Below are 19,429 nucleotides of genomic sequence, written 5' to 3' on the forward strand. Positions count from 1 at the left end.
ATGAACATTTCTTGACAGGGAGTACTTATTAGTAAAAATGTCCACAAAATTACCTGCTTTGCATGCTTGACTTCATCAAAGTCTTTAGGAAATACGATAGCGGGCTATAAAAAAAAAACAAACAAAACCCAAATTGGAATTACAACAGGAACTCCAACTTGCTCAGGCTAGCCTTACTTTTAAATTCTACATATTTAAACAGATATACTAAGCAGGTTTGTGTTCCATGAGGAAAAAGCGAACAAAAAAAAAAAAAAAATCCCAAATGGCAAATTTAGTTTGAAGAGCTAACAGAAAAAAGAATGTCACTGAAATGCTTTCATGACATTTTGGAAAATGAGGATACAATCCATAATCCCAGCCATTTATCAACTACAAATATCGACTTGTTTCTGAGATCCTCCAGGTCTAAACTCAGGTGTACTAAAGCCATTTCTGAAGTTCGCACCTGTAATGTTCTGCGCTATACAAATTAGTTTTGCAAACAGTAAGCTGACTGATGGTAATACCATTAGGAAATCCACAGTGCATTAAGGCAATGTCAGTATCAGCTCCTCTTTTATTCTTCACCTTTCACTATGTATCTTGTAAACATTTTTAAGCACTTTCTGTGGAAACAATTCTGTTGTTTGCGCCTTTATCTTAACAAACTGTGTGATACACAGAACTGGTATCTTTTTTATCTGTATACTTACCAGTCTTAGCTGACTAAGAACAAAGATTCTTTCTGATGCAGTATTCATGGGATGGTAAGACATTTCAAAGAATATTATACCCAGACTGAACAAGTCCACTTTCTAAGGAAGAAAAAACAGAAACTTAAATATAATACTCATTAATTCCCTGCAGAAAATGATTGCAGAGAAGAATAAAGTTTCAGTTAAATTTAATGGTGTGATACAGCTGGAGAGAGAGGTGGTTTTTTTCAGGGGTTTGTTTTCTGGGTTTTGTTTATTTTTTTGTTAAATAACACAACCCATTAAGATTTGTTAGGCTCCAATGCCCTCCATCATCACTGCACTGCCATGACGTAAGGACTCCCGACCGCTTCAAAAACTTTCTGCATATAAACAGGATCCTCTTTGATGAGAAAAATGCAACCCCACCTCCCAGAATCAGTCTAGAAACCCAGGAGAGCAAAATATATTTGTGATTATCACATTTTACCTTTGCTAAAGACTGTGAGATTTCTACCCTATCCTATTTATTTATAAAAGGTCCACCATGATTACCTGCTTTCAAGTTGAAGCCACTTGTCATGGTCACAGCACATGCAGAAAAACTGACTTGCCCATATCCTTCTACCCTTGGTCTCCTCTCAGAGGAACATCCCTTGCTTATTGCACCACACCCTGTTCCACCTCAAATTCATCTTTGTTGAGCACAATGACCTAAACTGTACCTTGTTCCTTAGATCCCAAGCTACCTTTTTATTAATTCTGCTTAATCATACCTGATTGTATGTAGACTTAGTGCTACCTTGGACTTCTGGGCTGACATACAGCGCAGTGCCAACCATCCCTGTCAAATTACCTACATGGAAAAAGATTAGAGTATGAGTTTCAAGAAAGCAGGAGAGAATTGCAGCATCAAAGTAAAGAAAAAACTCACTCCTCTTCTGTCTTCATGTCTTCTGGGTTGGAACACAGAGAGATCCGGTTGAGACCAGTTTGCAAAACAGACTGTTCTTACCTTCACATGTCAAATATTGTGTCAATCTATAGTACCTAAACCTATCCATTGCTTTTCAGAATTGTAGGCCAGCACACAAATGATACAACTAAATTTCACTTACATTACATTAATCTTAAAATACACAATTGTACAAAAGTCTTCTCAAAACACAAAATTCAGCCTGTTACAGAAGCTGTAAAAAAAACGACCAATGAACCACCAAAAATCCCTGAAGTCTTGAAATTGTCCTGTACAGGCAAGAGAAGTACAGATGGAACCGATATAAAAGATCCCTATATACCTCACCACGGGAAAAGCACTGATCTGAGGGAGAAGTCTCACAGTGGAAGCAAATTTGGTTTTAGCTAAAAGTCAAAACTGCCAGATTATACGTAAACTATCTACCCAAAAGTTGTAGGTTGTTTCCCCTCTGCCCACAAACAAAAAAGGTTTTGTTTTCAAAGAATGAAAGGAAATTCTAACAGAGTATACAAGACTGCAAAATATTGTTTGCTTAAAATAATTTAGAACAAGCTGCTATGTAAACTAACCTGATGGGTCAGACACAGCAAAACCATCCGAGTGATTTTCTTCTTGTTTAGAGACCACCTGAAATCAGGAAGGCGGATATTGTAAATGGCACTTGAAATGCTTCTGTTGCCTTTTCTTGCCGCTTTGGTTGGCAGTACATGGTTTGATTCTAGCATCTTAGAAATAAGGTATAAATTTCAATGAGTTTTTATGTTTTATTTTTATCTTTCATGTTATTAGAACATCAAATTTAAGGGTTGGGTTTTTTTCATTCATTTGAATTAATTTTCATGTGTACTTACTGCATTGGCTGGATAATCCGTAGCTAAACCAAAGTCACCTATTTTGACGTGATCATCTGAATCTAAAAAAATGTTGACAGGTTTCAAGTCTCTGTGTATCATTCCCTGTTACAGCAGGAGAACAAAATAAAAAAGACCCACAGAGCATTAAATTGTAAACACAATTAAAAATAAAACTCTCTTTATACTAGACTAGAAAATCATGCTACATACTTTCATTACAGTGGGAAATCTTCATTAAGTCACTGATTATTAATTTTTAAGGCTGTTTCTAGCTTCTGGGCTACAGACTATAGTCTCCAGCGCTACCAGATACCTAACAAAACATTCTTAAAGGTGGTCAAATTTTCCTGAGTAAAAAATCTGAAGTGGTTCATTATAAAATTCAGATTTATGATAAAATATTTAAACTCCTAGAAGAGATTAGTAGTGGAAAGGCCAAGGAACAAACCTTGCTAGCAAATGCCCCCAAATTAACAGAATATGAAGAAACCCATAAAGAAAGAGGCATAACATAGGTACTATAGACAGGTTGTAACTGTCTTATTTACTAACCTTTTCATGGATGTAAGCTAACCCATCTAAAATTTCTCGGAAAAGCCTCCAAAGCCGACTGGTGTCTTCATATAATCCTTGGTCAATAGTATCCCTTAATGTGCTCTTCTCACAATACTCCATCTTCCATTGTGCATACACAGGGGACAGAGGGAAGAAAGAGCAGTTTTGTCAAGAAGAGAGACCAGAAATTTGGGTCTATGTGTGTATTTCAGCAAGCAAGCCTTTACGAAAATCAGTCTGTTGCAAAAACGTTGAACTTAGTGTTGTTTACATTTTAAAGGTCATTATTTTCTCATTAAAATCAGCAATTAATCTCTGCAGGTTGGAATAAACAGTATCTTTTATCTGAAAATGTAAGCATGTTTGTACCTGAATGTAGAGGTAATGTATTGTCTGAATGACTGCTGCCCCATCTTCTCTTCCATGGCCATTCTTTTCATTGCCTTCTACATCCTTTATCACAAGAAAAGTAATAGAACAGTTAGCTACAGAAATCCAGAGTATTTCAATGTATGCTACTATTTTTTAATGGCTAGAACACTTTGATGAGAACTCATCTTCTATGGCTAGCTTTGAACAACAGCAAAATAATATACTGACATTTCTGTAATATCACCACTTCTAAATAAACTAGAAAAACAGGTGTGAATGAACCCTCATTTTCAAAGAACAAGTAACATTTTGCCATCATTAGACAATGGAGGGAAAACAATCCAGAAAATCTGGATGAAACCTAAATCTCTAAGTGTGTAATGTTTAAAAAATATTACAAACCAGAAACTAAAATATACAAAGCTTACTTAATGCAAATAATGCAACTCCTGCCCTCGACCAACAATTTTCATGTAGTGTGTGTATAGCTATCATGACAACAAAAAAATGCACTGCCAGATTATTAAGTGCTATCATGAAAGCATTTTCATGCCAGCACATGTTACAACAGAGAGAGGAAGAAGATGAACCTTTAACAAGAGCATTGCACAAGAATCAGATTCTAGATCTTGTGGAAAACTGTACTTTATTTTCCTGTTATACAGCACAGATGGTTCACAGTATGTGCTGTGATAGAAATCATAAAATCAGCTAAACCCTTACACTTCATTTTGAATTCCTCTCTCTTTTTACTGCTAACAACATGTATTATCACCACTTTTTAAAAGTGGGTAGCGTGAGCAAATATGTTGGTTTATATAATCTAAAACCAGACCAACTTTCAACTTTCAGATGATGTAAGGCAATCCATATGACTAACTCATAAATCACAAATTTGCAATAACCAGGCTTGTGTCTATAAAGTGAAACTCACATTTAGCTCAAGCAACACTATGGAAAACAGAATCTAGATTGGCTTTATCAGACCATGATTTCTCTGGAATGCAGCTCATGATGGGACAGTATTTATTCTGATGGAATGAAATCTCATATAGTTTTGTATTTACTCCAGAAGTGAAACAAATTTTCCCAACGAACCTGTTCGTTTTTTTATTATCTTTTTATTTTCACTAGCTTTATCTTTATACTTACTTGGGAATGACCTTTACTGTTTTCATCCTCATTATCAAAAATTATTTCACTTTCAGAATCTGTGGTTGGCCTGTTCAAAGAAGAGAAAGAAAAAACCCCCAAAATTTTGGTTTTCCTTAAATAAATATTATCAATTAATATTAACTAAAAAATGTGGAAACTGTTCATGGAAAAAAAAGAAAAACTAAGCTTCTGTTGAAGACCTTCCATACACCTTAAGTAAAACAAGCAAAACAAACCCCAAAACAATATTCTTGCAAAGCAACAAGCCTTCGACAGCCCAGTCCCTTAAAGGGAAGGTATATTTCTGCATCAGCAAAATTTAATTTCTACAGTCAATAAGCAACACTGAGATAATTTTGCTTGCTTGCTTAGACAAAAAAATCCCCACGAATGAAAGAATCACTCCATACAGAGAAGCAGGCATGGATTGCGCCAACAAAAATCAAAGCACAAAAAAAAGAATAATTTAGCTGTTTTTCAGGATTTCTAGTATTTCTCTTATAATTTATTAAAAACTTTACTCTCAAGGTTGGAAAAGACAATACAATATATATTAAACAGTCATGCATTCCAACACAAATGATTATAAACTTCTATCCCAAAACAACATTTTTCCTTGTACACTGGTAATTTTTAGCTAAAGACTTTCCTCTTCTGGGCTATCTGGCTACTGGCAAGTACACTGTTATTAAGCCAGGGAACAAAATGAAAATGCAGTTAATCACCTCTGATAAAAGTGCTAATGACAAAAGACACAAATTTGGAAAAAACAAGTCTGCTCACATTCCCTACAGTGTCAGTACTGAAGCCTACTTACAAAAATGAATGTGAGAAGACTCCATCACCGTCATCGTCGTCATCACTTGACTCCTGATCAGCTCCACTGAATTTGTTGCTGGAGGACCTTTCACACGAAGTGCTCCACTCAACTGAACTTGTCAAAACTGGAGGAGGAGCATTAGCTTCCACATCATTTGTCTCCTCAGTGGTAAGGATGAAGAGACTGGCTTTGGTGGGCATTCTTTTCTCTTCGGTTGGTTCAGATGATGACACAGTGGGAACAGGACTTTCATGTTTTTCTATCCAAGCATTGTAATACCTCACAATATTCTCATGGTTCAAGCGGGAAAGTAACGTCACTTCCCCCTTAATCCTCCGAAATTGCTTGCTGGCAGGGTTTACACGGATACGCTTCACAGCATAATAGCAACCATCAAGCTTATTTCTCACCTGCAAGACTCAAGTAAATCCAAAGTCAAATGCTTATAAATACCTTACCAAGTAGAGCTACAAGTAGAAAGACCTTGGAAGACAAGGTTTTCCTTCAATGTGGGAAATCACTACAATTCAAATGCAAGCTTCCCTGTACTGACAGGCTTCTCCCCAGATTCCCAGCAACTTCTCACAAAACTTATCAGCCTATTCAATTCCAGATAAAAACCATGACACAGACACAGAACACTAGAAAATAATAAAGAGAACCACGAAAACACTGAATATATTGCTTTGTTTCAGAGGAAACAAATGCATTCAAAAAAAGGATTCCATAGAAGGAAATTATTTGTATACCCTACCTTGATGACTGCTCCAAAAGCCCCTTTACCAAGTAACTTTAGCTCTTCAAACTCATTGTAGTAGCGTGAAAACTGTCGCTGTGTTTCCGTGAAGAACAAAGCACTGGACATCTGGCTGCTGGGTACAACTGTTTCGACGCAATCTATACCTGCCGAATCTGTCGCAAGGACACCAAAATTAACACTGTTGGCAGTGTGGGGGCATAGGGATAAGGTACAAGGGACTGTCAAACAGCATCAAGAAGATGGTAACGACCTAACTAATTTCCAGTGTAACGAAACACTAAAGTACCAAAGTGCTCTGCTGTGTAGACCTTAGCTCTGCTACAAACATAAACCTTAACACAGTTTTTTATTACTAACATTAACTACACTGAACAAAGCAACCAACTCTTACAAGACATAACGCGGGAAGAAATTTCATTGGTACAGCATCTTCCAAGGACAAAGGCTGATATTTACACCATGTAGTATGTAGATTAGTTTACAGGCTTAATTAAAGCATCAACTTCTTCTACAGATAAGACAACAGTCATCAGTCTTAACCAACTAGTGATGGATATAAAAATGTGGTCTTTAACTTCTAGGTTTGTTAATGTAAAACATTTGTGCAGTCTTGTGAAGTTCTAGCACAACTTAGTCCACTTATTTAGGAGATTACAGGAAGAACCGAGTTTCTTACCATCTAAATTTTCTTCAGCGACAGGTATTTTCATTCGTGGAATGTTTATAAAACTATGTTGTAACAGCTGCTGAGGTGTCCATCTTTCCTTATCCTCCAAGCAAACACATCTGTTTGCAAACCAAGAAGAGAATTGTTCAAAGATCTATTCTGTATCAGGCCTTAAAGTTCAAAGAGGTCTCCTCACTATTTAAGAGATTATCACCTTTATAATTCAGATAGGAATCAGAAGCAAAGACAGACTAAATGACTTATCCACAGTGACACACAAAGTTGGTGGCAGAGCAGAGAAGAGAGCATCAGACATGTTTTTCCAAATCTCAGATTAGCAGCCTGAGCTGTGAGTGAGCAACCCCATCTTCTCTAAAAACTATTTCTAGCAACATGGGGGGATTTAGCTGTTCTTTAAAAAACTGCTCAAGTCTTAAAAAAACCAAAACCAAACCAAAACAAAGACAAAAAGATACAGGAACACAACAAACATACTTTTCCAGAAAGTCTTGGAAGTCAGCAGGTAAACTGGTAGGAATAGCAACTGGATATTCCTTGGTTACTTGGCCCTGGCTGAGTGAAAGCAGAAGCAAGCCCAGACTCCACACATCTCCTTTTTTTCCAGGTTTGCTGGGAAGACCATCCTCACTAAAACGAACTTTGGTTTGCTCAAAAACATCTGCTTTGCAGATATCTGCTAAGCGCTTGGAAATGCTGTAGTCTGTCACCTTGATGTTTCCTTCAGGATCTACCAGGATACTGGAAGCACAAAGAACTTTGTGCACTACTGAATTATTGTGCAAGTAGTCGAGAGCTGACAAGACCTGGGTCACATAATGGCGCAACTGCTCAACTGGAACTGGAGTCTTTTTGTGCAAGTGCGTAGAAAGGCTGCAACCACTTATGTGCTCCACTAAAATGTGCACCACAATTGAATCGTCCCGCTCTTTAAGGTTCATACATTTATAATGTACTATATTTGGGTGACTTAGCTTCGTCAGTGAGCTGAACTCTGTTTCCGCACCTTGAAGCTGTTAGAGAAACACAACATAACATGCATTGTGTCATATCCCATGAACACACTACTAAAATATATAACATATGTGAGAGACATAAAATTCTCATCCTTTTCTGAAAGGGAACTACTGTACACAAGGAGCAAGAATAACCTTGGTTTCTGCCAGGATCTGCTTGATTCCCTCTCTATTCAAAATTGTAGTATTTTATTATTTTACTTATGCATACTTGCAAATACACTTCATTGCATTTATATTATTGTAAATAGGGTGTATTGTGGTACAATACACCCATGTTAAATGCTAAACACTAGCATTTTCAGTCATCAGCACCCTCCCAAGTTTAATATAAAGTAGCAGCCTCACGAAAAGCACTGCATCCCACCTAACCTTTACTAAGTCAAAGCAAAACACACACATTACCTGTTTCTTACACTTCTCAATCTTTTCTATTTCATGCGATGTAAGAAACCTTCCCATTTTTTTTTGCCAGTGCAGAACCCACTCATACACTAAAACAAAGTCTCCACTGCGAATTTCCAAGGCATTGTAGACTGATTTACCAAGCTGTTCATCCTTTTCTATACATAAAAAGAGAGAAGAGGAATATGGTTTATTTTGTTTCTAAGGACTTGACAAGAGCTCCTGCAAATGCTAAATAAACACCAGTAAGCCTGCTTCCCACAGTTTCAGACACACAAGCCTGCTTACAACTAAACAAGATTCATAATCTACATGGTAGGTATGGAAAATATCAGGTCTTTTGAGGATGAATGCTATGTAGCAGCAGAAAAATGGAAGCAGTAACACATTGTCAAAAACTTACTACACATTCTAAAGAATTCCAGGTTTTTAAAAAGAAACACACTTCCTGCTGAGCAAAGCTCTACGAACAGCTGTCATGGATGGGAGTGGAAGGACTTAATGTCATGCAAAGAATCACTGTCAAAGATACTAGAAAATATTACTTTGGCATAAATTTGTAAAAGCAACGCTTAACAGATTTTGAGGGCAAGTTTCACTCTAGTACTACACAGAAGGAACATAAAAAGGCTGGAGTGATTTACACAGGGACTGGGAGAAATTACTTATGCAGACATAGGGGAAATCAAGTCAGGACTGGGTCGGAGTGATTTATACAGGTATCAGGGAAGAAGAATGTGAGAGGCCCAATATACTGGAGCCCTCCAAAATAGAGAGGCCCTTATACATAATTGTTCATCCTCAAAGTGCACTGAGGAAGTGCTATGTTGAAAATGAACAGTGGAAACATTTGATGGTCCATTCATTTTGGCACTTCCTGGAAACCTTTTAGCTCTGCAAGTCTCCTGTCCTTGACCATATTTATATTTTTGCTAAAACTGCTGGTTTTAAGCTATAGCTATCAGCAGCAGTGGAAGGAGAGCAAGTATGCATTTCCAACCCTGTTGCTTATCACTGGTTTCACATGTTACTAAAAACCAAATTACTTTTTTCTTGGCAGTTGTGCATGTAACAAACTAGGCATCTAAATTTAAAAGCAGATAGTTTTCAGTATTATTTTGGTTATGTATTGGAGAAGTATTTAGTTATGTTTTGAGAAGGTGTGGGGTTTTTTTGTACAGCTATTCAGTTATGTAACCGTATCTGAGGAAGCAAATTTTTACTTAAAATAGTCCAAAGAATGTATAACATATTTACGACAAAGTAAGTGTTCCCACTACTCTCTCCCACTCTCTCTCCATCCGTGCTCCTTGTACCCATTAATATTGTTTAAGTTTTCCTTCTCAAAAAAAGCAATAGCCCAATACCCAACCCAAGATTTCAAGCTGCGATTGCAATTTTGCTTACCTAGACATTTTCCTTTATGGACAGTAAGTTGCCCGGAACCACTTGTGCTGAAGTTCAAAACCTCGTAATTTCCAGGGGACTTTTCATTATTGCTAACAGAAAGCTCACGTTCTCGTCTGCAAAGTGAACAGAACATTTTTCTCCAATTCAAGAAGATAGCATTGTTACAATCTCTAGTACCTAAAGATACCAATTCTGCAAGAGGATTAACTTTCAGAGACTGCTGCATCCAAATATAATATCCATTATTTTCAAAGAGAATAAGTTAGTGCAAAGACATACATCTAATTAGAAAATCAGCATTTTAGCAGCAACACCATGCTGCACTGGGTCTCTGCATTCAAAATGAGGAGTTGAATCCGAAACTTAGAAGTTCTGCAACTTAGGATGACACTTCCAATTTGCTAAGATTATGTAGAATATATTAAAAAAAAGAAGTAAACATAACATGGCTGTGAAAGACATGCAAGTTTGACTTGATTTGCCTTCTCTTTCAAAACATTACAAAGATTAATGGAGGGGGAGGAATAGGCAGCGGGAGGGACCAAAATGAACGGCTGGGTAACACAGCACACCACTTTCTTGCCTTCAAATTTCACTTTGAAATCTTGTTTTTGGTTAAAAAAAAACAAACAACAAACAAAAAACCACAACACCCCAAATACAAACTGACATACTTACTTTGAACGTCCAGCTGAATTTGGTCGGTATTTATTGTTCACTCCTTGTTCCAAACAGCTCCCATTTAAACTGGAAGCAACTCTACATCCTGCAGCATCTCTCCTGGAAGAATTCTCTTGACTTGTCAGAGCAGCTATTTCCAAACGTTCCTATAAATCACGAAAACAAGAAAGTACAGAAACTGCTCCTATCCTCAAAGTATGCAAGTGCTTGGCTATTACTCTATGAAGTCACCCAGATCATGGAAGAAATATGCTTTCATAAGAAATGCACATATGAATCTGAGGAGGAAGTGCTGAGCTTCGCTAACTACCTTTCAGCACTGTCCACAGGCAAGAATGTAAAGACTCTTTACAGTGAAACCGGAAATATTAACATACTAGCTGCTTTCTATGTCTGTTTGAAAATACCCATCTCAGTACACTTAAGATGCTAATATATTACACTATTTTTCCCTTACAGTTGATTTTATTCCAGAAATAAACCCCTTTTGATCAAGAACCTGTTTTGACCTAAATCTACTAGAAGCACTGGATGAGAAAAGATATCCAGGATGTCACTGTTCTAAGATAGCTCCCGAAGCACAAAGAGACTACATTTAGGAAGGAGACGTTATTTATTGCAGGTTTGTGCAAAGCTGAGTGCTTGAAGCCTTCCCACAATCAAGCACATCAAACAAGATTTTTCATGACGTATTTATAAACAAAACTGTAGTTAGTAAGTTTCCAAGTCCATGCTCCTTATAGTGATTGGTTAAAAATGAACATATAGTGACATCACTTTTCTGGCTATCATGCATTCTCAGGGGAAGGGTCTTCACCTACGCAGGGTCTTTTTGACCTGGGGGTGTGATTTTTAGTATTATAATGACATTATAAGGAGCTAAATGTACCTAAAGAACACAATATTGCAAATTCTGCAGCTTCAACTGCCCAAGACTGGTTTAGCCATCGATCTTCTTGATTCTACATCTTCTTTATCACCTCCTGCATTCCTTAGGTCCAATTATCCATACAGACCTCAAGTCTTTCTTGCCAAGTTGGTGATTTACATGAGACACTCTTTAAACTTCTTGATTAATTGACTTCTTCAAGGCCTAGTTATTGCAGGATGTCCTTGCTCAGTGGTAAGTGTGGTACTAATTGTGTGCTTCTCTGACTGCAATTTTAACTTGTACAACAGATTACATCTTACACAAAATAACCACATTATTCTACATCTCTGAGTTATTTTCCAACAAGGACAAATCAGTCATGTAAATATCTCAAATTCTTACAGGCATAGGCTAGAGTAACGGGAAGAAGCTACTGCAATGTTTTTTGCATGCCTACTTAGAAAGAATACCTGTTTGGCAATCTCTTTCTTTTTTCTTCCTTCTCTTTTCTCTTCCTCCCTTCTCTGAATCTCATTAAGGATTTCACGTTGCTGAAATGAATTTCAGGGTTGTTAGGGACACAACAGTACATGCAATACAACTGCTAATCTTAACCCTGATTAAAAAAATAAAAGCTACACTGCTTATTTTTCAAAAGCAGTAAAGAGGACTTGTGGATCTCATAAGAATAAAAAACTCAGCTTTCCTGAGGAAGTTAACAGCCTCAACTGTATGATGGAAACTGAGTTGTAGACAAAAGAAAAATACTTCTACTGGCAGACCCAACAAAAAAGCCTCATACCCAGAAGAGACAGAGGAATAAGCTAAAACATTATTTTTCAAAAAAGAACTCTTCTATCCATATTCCCAAAATGTGGAGACTCCACACTACTAGGTGAGACCTAGAGGAATCAATCCCCTTGCTTTCTCATGAAGAGTATATGCAGGTTCAAGGTCTCTTTAGTTTGAATTTATTATACTCTACAGAAGTTTGTCATTGTGAATGTTCCACTCACCCTAAGGGTGGAGGAATGTATCATCACCCATCTGTCCAGCTAACACTTTCTAGTTTAACATGGAATGCACTTTGTATACACACTTGCTTACACTTTTGTATAAGGTCCCCTTTGTAAGGGATTTTCATAGGATCAACACTTAGGTTTGCTTCAGGCACAAATATTTCTCTTTTTCTTATGTGTTAAAAACACAGAATTCAAGCATTATAATTGCAGTAGCAGATAGTTCATATAGTACATATTGATTGACTTACACTGACAAGTCTGACAAAAATTCACTAAAACCCACTGCTATGCAGGATGACTTGCTAAATCATGATTGTTTATGTTATTTTAAGAATACAGGGTTGTACACGTTTTCATTTCTCACCTCCTGCTCCTCTCTTCTCCTAACTTCTTGTGCCTTACGCAATTCCTCCTGAGCCAGTCTTTCTTTTTCTTTTTGATGATTTTTTAGCATTTCTTCATGAAAAGACCTGGAAGGTGGTTTATTATGCTCACTGAGAAATGACTGTATGTGGTTGGCAAGTTCAAATATCATCACCTGAAAGAAAATAAATATGAATGACACACCAAGTTCAAAGAACAAGTAGATCACATGAAAAAACAATACACCAGTAGCATGGCTTCTCATTTTGTTACTTACTGGAGAGAATATACCATATTTTAGTATTTTTTGTCAAAACTATTTATTAACAAACTCTAAAATGAAAAATTCCTAACAATAGCAAAGATGGAAGAAGTTACTGAAAAACAGCCAATGCCATACATCACCTTTGAAAAATATATAAATTGAAAATAAATTCTTTTTCTCTTAAGTGTATTTTTTATTCACAAAGATATGTTTATGACGTACAAGCTACAGCAGAATAAACCCTTTGCAATTTTCTATTACTGTAGCTACTGCTATGAAATAGTTACTTGTTTCAGTGCTAACACAAACTCCAGTCAATCCTCTGCAAACTGCCCCCCCAATTAGAACTGTAAAGCCACTTGAGGCATTCTACATTCATATAACCACAACTAAAATAAGAACTGCACTGAAAATGCAGCTGAATTCTGCTATGTGGTTTGCAAGGCTGGAATAAACTTACAATTCAGTTACTGTTTACTTGAACTGGGTATGTACTGACAATCTATTGACCTTGTTAGGGCTTAAGCTTTCATCAGTCTATCAGCATCCCTTTAATAACTCAGCAATGCATACTAGACCATCGTATCTCCAAAATTAAAGTACATCAGAAAGATGCATCCCAACAGTCAGATGCAGCCAATGAGCTGGATTTGCATGTATAGGTGGGAGAACAGCCAAACTGAATTGTACCACCTGCCTGTAACAGGCTGACATTTAGAAGACGCTCAAAACACTTAATCCCCTGTTTGAAATAAAGAAGCCAGGAGACAATTCAGAATAGAAGGAATAGAACAATATGCATATACCTGACACATGCAAACTAAGACATATTTCCCAGGTTACTATTCAGAAGGCAAGACAATCATGCATACACACACACTAAAAAAAAACCAAACAAACATTAAACTCAAGGATTAAAACCACAAACACTCTGCTGTTCAGTTTTACATGTAACTGTATTTTAAATTTTTCCATATTGCAGAATACACTTTAATAAATAATACCTGTCAAGGCAGGGAGAACAGATATCTCCCTTTCTTGGCAGAGAAAGTAACTCAGGATTGCATTGTGTATGTCATTCCTACATGTAACTCACAACTGTATTTACACATTGCTGGAGCAAGCGTGGTTCTCATTTTGGAAAATTAACGTTAAGAAAACCTATGACACATCTGTAGCTCCTTCTAATGAGATCAGAAATCAAACCGGGATTTAAAACGCTACAGACCAACAACTATCCTGAGGACAGCTGTCAGCAGACAGTATATTGAGAACGGTTTAGGGTTAATTAGAGAAAGAGAACTTTGTCTTTCCTATCAATTGTCCATAGCACAGTAACTACAAAAAAAAAAAAAATCCAGAATACACTGTTAAAATGCTAATTTCCAAAGATACTGAAACAGCTGGAGAAATTCCCTATTATTTAATAGAATAAACAAATCAGTATCTGGCTAAAAGAGTTCTTTTCAAAGTATCTGCATTAAAATTGGCAATCAAAGTAGAACTACAGTATGCAAATGGAATAAAGTCTTGATCTGGCAAGACTGAACAATGGACAACCCTGCCAAACATGTGAAGTTGACAGGGTTAGGAAACTCAAACCAGAACATTACCCCTTTTCAGCATGTAACAACTTCCACAGCTGTGCATTTCTCACTTTTAAAAAGGTAAAATGATCAAATGTGTTCACCTGTAACATTTCCAAATAGTGATAAGAAGCATACCATAAACCTTGCTTTCACCAAGAAGTAAATGTTTGCTAGTCATTCTTTGAATCATTTCAGTTCTCAGCAATGAGGGAAAGGTACTGTTAATACCAAACATACCTGGAGACTTACAAAATCCCTTAAAATTAATACAAGTTCAAAGCTTTGTGTATTTTTCCATTTTTGTCTCTTTACCCTGTTTGGGGAAAAGTCAAGTGTCACTGTTCATAAACATTACAGAAAAAAAGGTGTTAACAGCCTCGAGTGACTGTGCTACTGTCACAGAAGTGTTAAGCTAACATCTCTTGCCCTTCAGTTCAGCATTAGAAGAACAAGATCACACCAAAAAACTCCCCAAGTAACCACTGTTTGCTTTAATGGGTATGGCCACTTATGATATTCAAATTAATCTGAAAAGTGCAGAAAGCTCTCAATTTTAGTTAGTACTGCCCTTCATACTGTGAAGTAACTCTGAAATAATATCATAGAATCATAGAATACCAGGTAGGAAGGGACTTCAAGGATCATCTGTTGGAACACTCCTGCTCCTGTAGAGCAGGACCAAAACTGAATGCAATACCCCAGGTGTGATCTGACAAGTTCTGAGTAGACCAGGATGATGACTTCTTCATCTCTGCAGATGATGTCCTGGTTGATACAGCCCAGCATCCTGTTGGCTTTCTTTGCTGCTGCAGCACACTGGTCACTCATGTTGAGCCTGTTATCCACCAAGACGCCCACGTCCCTTTCCACAGGGCAGCTCTCCAGCCAGGTGGATCCCAGTCTGAACTGCACTTCTGCGTCACGTATTCCTAGGTGCAAGACCTTGGACTTCTCTCCATTGAACTTCATAAGGTTCCTGCTAGCCCACTCCTCCAGCCTGACCTCGTCATCCTGCAGGTTGGCTCTCCCTTTTGGAGTGTCTACCTCTCCACTCATCTTGGTGTCATCAGAAAACTTCATCAGGGTGCTCTTGATCCCAACGTCCAGGTCACTTATGAAGATGTTAAACAGCATTGGGCCCAATATCAATCCCTGGGGATCCACGTGTGACCAGTTGCCAGTTTGAGGAGGAACTATTGACCCTCTGGGTATGGTCTGTCAGCCAGATCCCCACCCACGACACAGACCACTTGTCAAGGCCGTAACAAGTCAGTTTCTCGAGGAGGAGGCTGTGGGGATGGTATCAAAAGCCTTGGTGAAGTCCAGGTAGACAATGTTCACTGCTCGTCCTGCATCAACTGAGCAGGTTACTTTGCTGGAGAAGGCCATCAGGTTTGTCAGGCACAATTTGCCCCTGCTGAATCCATGCTGGCTTTTCCCAATCATGTGCTTCAATTCACTTGTGATGGTTCCCAGGTGGATTTGCTCCATGACTTTTCCAGGTACTGAAGTGAGGCTAATGGGTCTATAATTACCTGGTCCTCCTTTGGACCCTTCTTATAGACGGGTCCAAATATGAACCTTTAAATAGGTATAAAGCTTGCACTATTTCGTATTTACTGCATTTTAAGAGCGTGCATTGATTAGAAACATACTTAAGAAAGAAGACAAATCCCTCCTTCCTTAGGAGCAATGCAACGTATACTCCTAATGTGGATGCATTTCATTATACCACACATTTTCTTAGAATTATTAAGGTCCAGAGTATATTTCTCAAGGAAATTAAAAGCTCTTACCTCTCCACAATGCTGTTTTGCCAGTTCAGCTAGTCTGGATTTTAATTCATTTATTTTCTCATTTGACAAGCCTTTTGAATTTTTCAGTTGTATTTCAGGGACACTGGGGGAACAACAACAAAAGATTTGAAAAGTCCTAATTAGAAAAATTGAGTGTAAAAATCAATTGTGTAAGACAGAGAATGTTGATTAAAATGGTGGGTGAGGGAAAAGGAATGGAGTTCATAGGCACCTGACAATTAGTCAATGCCCAAATAAGCAGTACATAATTATCACATATATAATATAAAGCCATAAATACTGGTCTACGTTCCCTGCCATTGAATTTTCTGGAAGCGGATTACCTATCAGTTATACTTAGCATAAGAACTACTAAAGAAAGCCTGCAGACTCTTATAATTCAGCTTTTTATCAGTAATCTATGTAACAGTCCTTTAAAAATATTACTAGCATAACATTTAGGTGTTTAAAATGTATTACCATTACACAGGCTACACAAACGTGAAGAAGCATGTGCAATAAATAAGTAACAGCTAAATTTAAAAAAATGCTTAGAATGAAGCAAACAAGTAAAACATCTGTATTTATGCTATCTTAAAAAATAAATAAATAGTAGAGTGGCTGTTCTGCTCCATGTTACTGGATATAACTGAGCTATCACTCAGTAAGGAACAGCACTTCCTGTCCACGTTGCTCATGCCACAACACAGACGGACAAATGAAAGGGAGTTATGCTGTGGACACAACCAGTGACACAGGGACTGAACAAAAATGTGCTCACAGAGCAACATTTAACCCTGAAATTACTTGCCAACGCAGAACACTGGGCAGGCTGATCACCTGCAACTCCTTTTACATGTTGTCTGAAGAACTCTTCCAAAAGGCTAGCCCATTAGAGAAAAGGAGCAGCAGATACAACTAAGACAGCAGATTACTTTCCAAGAAATATTCACTCCTTCTCTCAGGAGGTCATGAGATAAGAAAGTTTTAAAAAGGCAGTTAGATGCTAGCTTGTACACCTGCATTTACACCCCTTCAAGCTACAAATGGGAGCTGCAGTCCTGCACTGACAAATGCATCCCTCTTATTCTCCATTAAACGACAGACCACACTGAAGTCAGGTGTCAAACTCTGTAGTCACCTATTTTAAAATATCACAGGCTTAAAAAATACTGACATGAAGAAAGCACAAGCAAGACTAGTGAATAAAACTACTTGTTTTTTTCAGCTTACACTTTGCTATGAAAATACACAAAAATATTCAGAGAAAAAAGGTTACATATTAATGTTGACTCACGTATCTGGGTAAGTATGAGGACACTTGACCCACAGATCAACTTTGGCATATACTTCATTATCACCAGTCAGTCCCTGAGGACGCAGAACTAAATTAATTTCTGGAGGCTGTAGTACCTGAAATGGAAAACAAAACTCTTGACTCAAAAGGGTTTTTTTGGGGTTTGTTTTAATGAAAAGCACACAACTCACACAACCCATATTATGGCAGAATTGAGGTTAGACCATCCAAACCGTGAAAGAAAAGAATATTAATGTATTGACATTGCTCAATGAGAGTAAACTGGTTCACTGATTATCAGTTTATCCAACATATTTTTATAACTTCTTTGTATAATTGTAGTTACAGTAATTAGAAAGATGATTCAGATTAAGAAAAAAGGGGGAGTTATTATAAAACCCTTGTGTTCTGCTAACAATAGCCCTGTATTGGGAAAAAATTAAATAAACATAACACAGGGTATTTATGAAATATCACAGTGCATTCATGATAAGAGCAATATTGTTTCTTTAATGCTTGTTTTAGAACACTAACAAACATAAGTCAATATTTTATTTTCTGACGTGGCAACATCACATTGATATACATCTTGTGTGGCCAAACAAATGTATTGTCATTCTTTTGTACTTATATATTTGGGTTTGGCATAAAACAGAATTTTAACATGTACTGCCATTCCTTCTCATCCTGCTCAAATTGTTTACTCAAACACCCAGTAAAAAATGCCCATAGACACACTCTAAACTCTTCAATTAGAATTTTGTGATTTTTTTTTTAAACCCAAACAACTCTGACCTTAGTAACATGACAAACAGGTATGGAAATAAGACCACGTGAAATAATGAACAAGAAAGCAGGTTAAAAGATGGTCACTATCCCCTCTATTTTCCCTTTGCATTTCCAAGAGGGAAAAAACAGGTTAAGTCAAGAGAATATCAGTTATTAATTTAATAGGGAGCCAGATCTGTGACACTCTGAAAATGCAGCAAATTAATTGCTTCAAACTCTATACAAGAAACAGATAAAACAAAAACCAATCAACCACCCCCCCAAAAAAAACCCCAAAAACCAACCAAGGAAAAAAAAAAAAAGTCATACGTTTCTGCAAGAATTCTAAGTTAAAATTTACAGCAGAAAACGACAGCAGGGGCTATGACATTTTGCAGAAATTGAAAGAGCAAAGAATGTAAACAGAGATAACAGAAACAATGAACTTGGGGAAGTGAAAAGAGTGACAAGTACCTCCAAGTACAGGAAAACAGTGCCACAGATGCAGCTGGGAAAAAATCCTCTACTAGACACCGTGGACACGAAAGAGGAATGAAAACCAGTAGTGAGTACTAGACCTGAGTCTAGTTATTAGTTATTATATTAGTTATAAATTAAAAAAACCCAACTGAAGAAAGAAAGTGAAAATATAAGTTTCTCAGGGAAACAGCCAGAGTTTCAGTAAACCAACTCAAGTAATAAATATGCAAAGACGAGCAACATGTTTGCCGACGAGGTGAATTAATTAAGCAAGTACGCAATTAGTCGGTTAAGGGCAATTTAAAGAAGAACCCTGACAATTAACTGAAAAGAAGTCATACGCACAGCGTTAATTACAGTGCAAGGGCATCGCTCCGAGAGGATTCAGGGCACAGGCCGCTGCACGGGTGCCTACCCGGGCAGGGCAGGGCAGAGGGAAAGCAGCGAGAGGCAAGATGCGACAGGCAAGAAATAAAAGGACCTGACACCAGCGAAGAAGCACCAGCACCGTCCCCACGGCCACCGCCTCAACCCGCAAGCAGCAGGGACTCGCTCTGCCTCCTCCTCCCGGTGGCTCTGCACCCGGGGGGCAGACCGAGCGGCGCTGCC

The 19,429-nt window shown here is 37.6% G+C and overlaps 1 protein-coding gene across 1 annotated transcript in view; it reads right to left on the minus strand.

Annotated features, from left to right (window-relative positions):
- Nucleotides 1-19,429, minus strand: part of EIF2AK4 (eukaryotic translation initiation factor 2 alpha kinase 4) — a 38,859-nt gene that overhangs the window by 18,344 nt on the left and 1,086 nt on the right. Inside the window, exons 2-20 of the mRNA XM_010007735.1 lie at nt 17,573-17,688; nt 16,276-16,378; nt 12,627-12,800; nt 11,711-11,791; nt 10,367-10,515; nt 9,686-9,801; nt 8,279-8,436; nt 7,335-7,870; nt 6,849-6,958; nt 6,167-6,324; nt 5,410-5,822; nt 4,590-4,659; nt 3,435-3,518; nt 3,063-3,185; nt 2,508-2,612; nt 2,226-2,283; nt 1,454-1,533; nt 696-797; nt 54-104 (exon numbers count right to left, since the gene is read on the minus strand). Coding sequence (XP_010006037.1) covers nt 54-104; nt 696-797; nt 1,454-1,533; nt 2,226-2,283; nt 2,508-2,612; nt 3,063-3,185; nt 3,435-3,518; nt 4,590-4,659; nt 5,410-5,822; nt 6,167-6,324; nt 6,849-6,958; nt 7,335-7,870; nt 8,279-8,436; nt 9,686-9,801; nt 10,367-10,515; nt 11,711-11,791; nt 12,627-12,800; nt 16,276-16,378; nt 17,573-17,688 — 2,787 coding nt within the window. The remainder of the gene's footprint in view (nt 1-53; nt 105-695; nt 798-1,453; nt 1,534-2,225; nt 2,284-2,507; nt 2,613-3,062; nt 3,186-3,434; nt 3,519-4,589; nt 4,660-5,409; nt 5,823-6,166; nt 6,325-6,848; nt 6,959-7,334; nt 7,871-8,278; nt 8,437-9,685; nt 9,802-10,366; nt 10,516-11,710; nt 11,792-12,626; nt 12,801-16,275; nt 16,379-17,572; nt 17,689-19,429) is intronic.

Source organism: Chaetura pelagica, unplaced genomic scaffold (genome assembly GCF_000747805.2).
Source record: "Chaetura pelagica isolate M959 unplaced genomic scaffold, ChaPel_1.0 scaffold70, whole genome shotgun sequence".
In the NCBI taxonomy this organism is placed as follows: Eukaryota; Metazoa; Chordata; class Aves; order Apodiformes; family Apodidae; genus Chaetura; species Chaetura pelagica.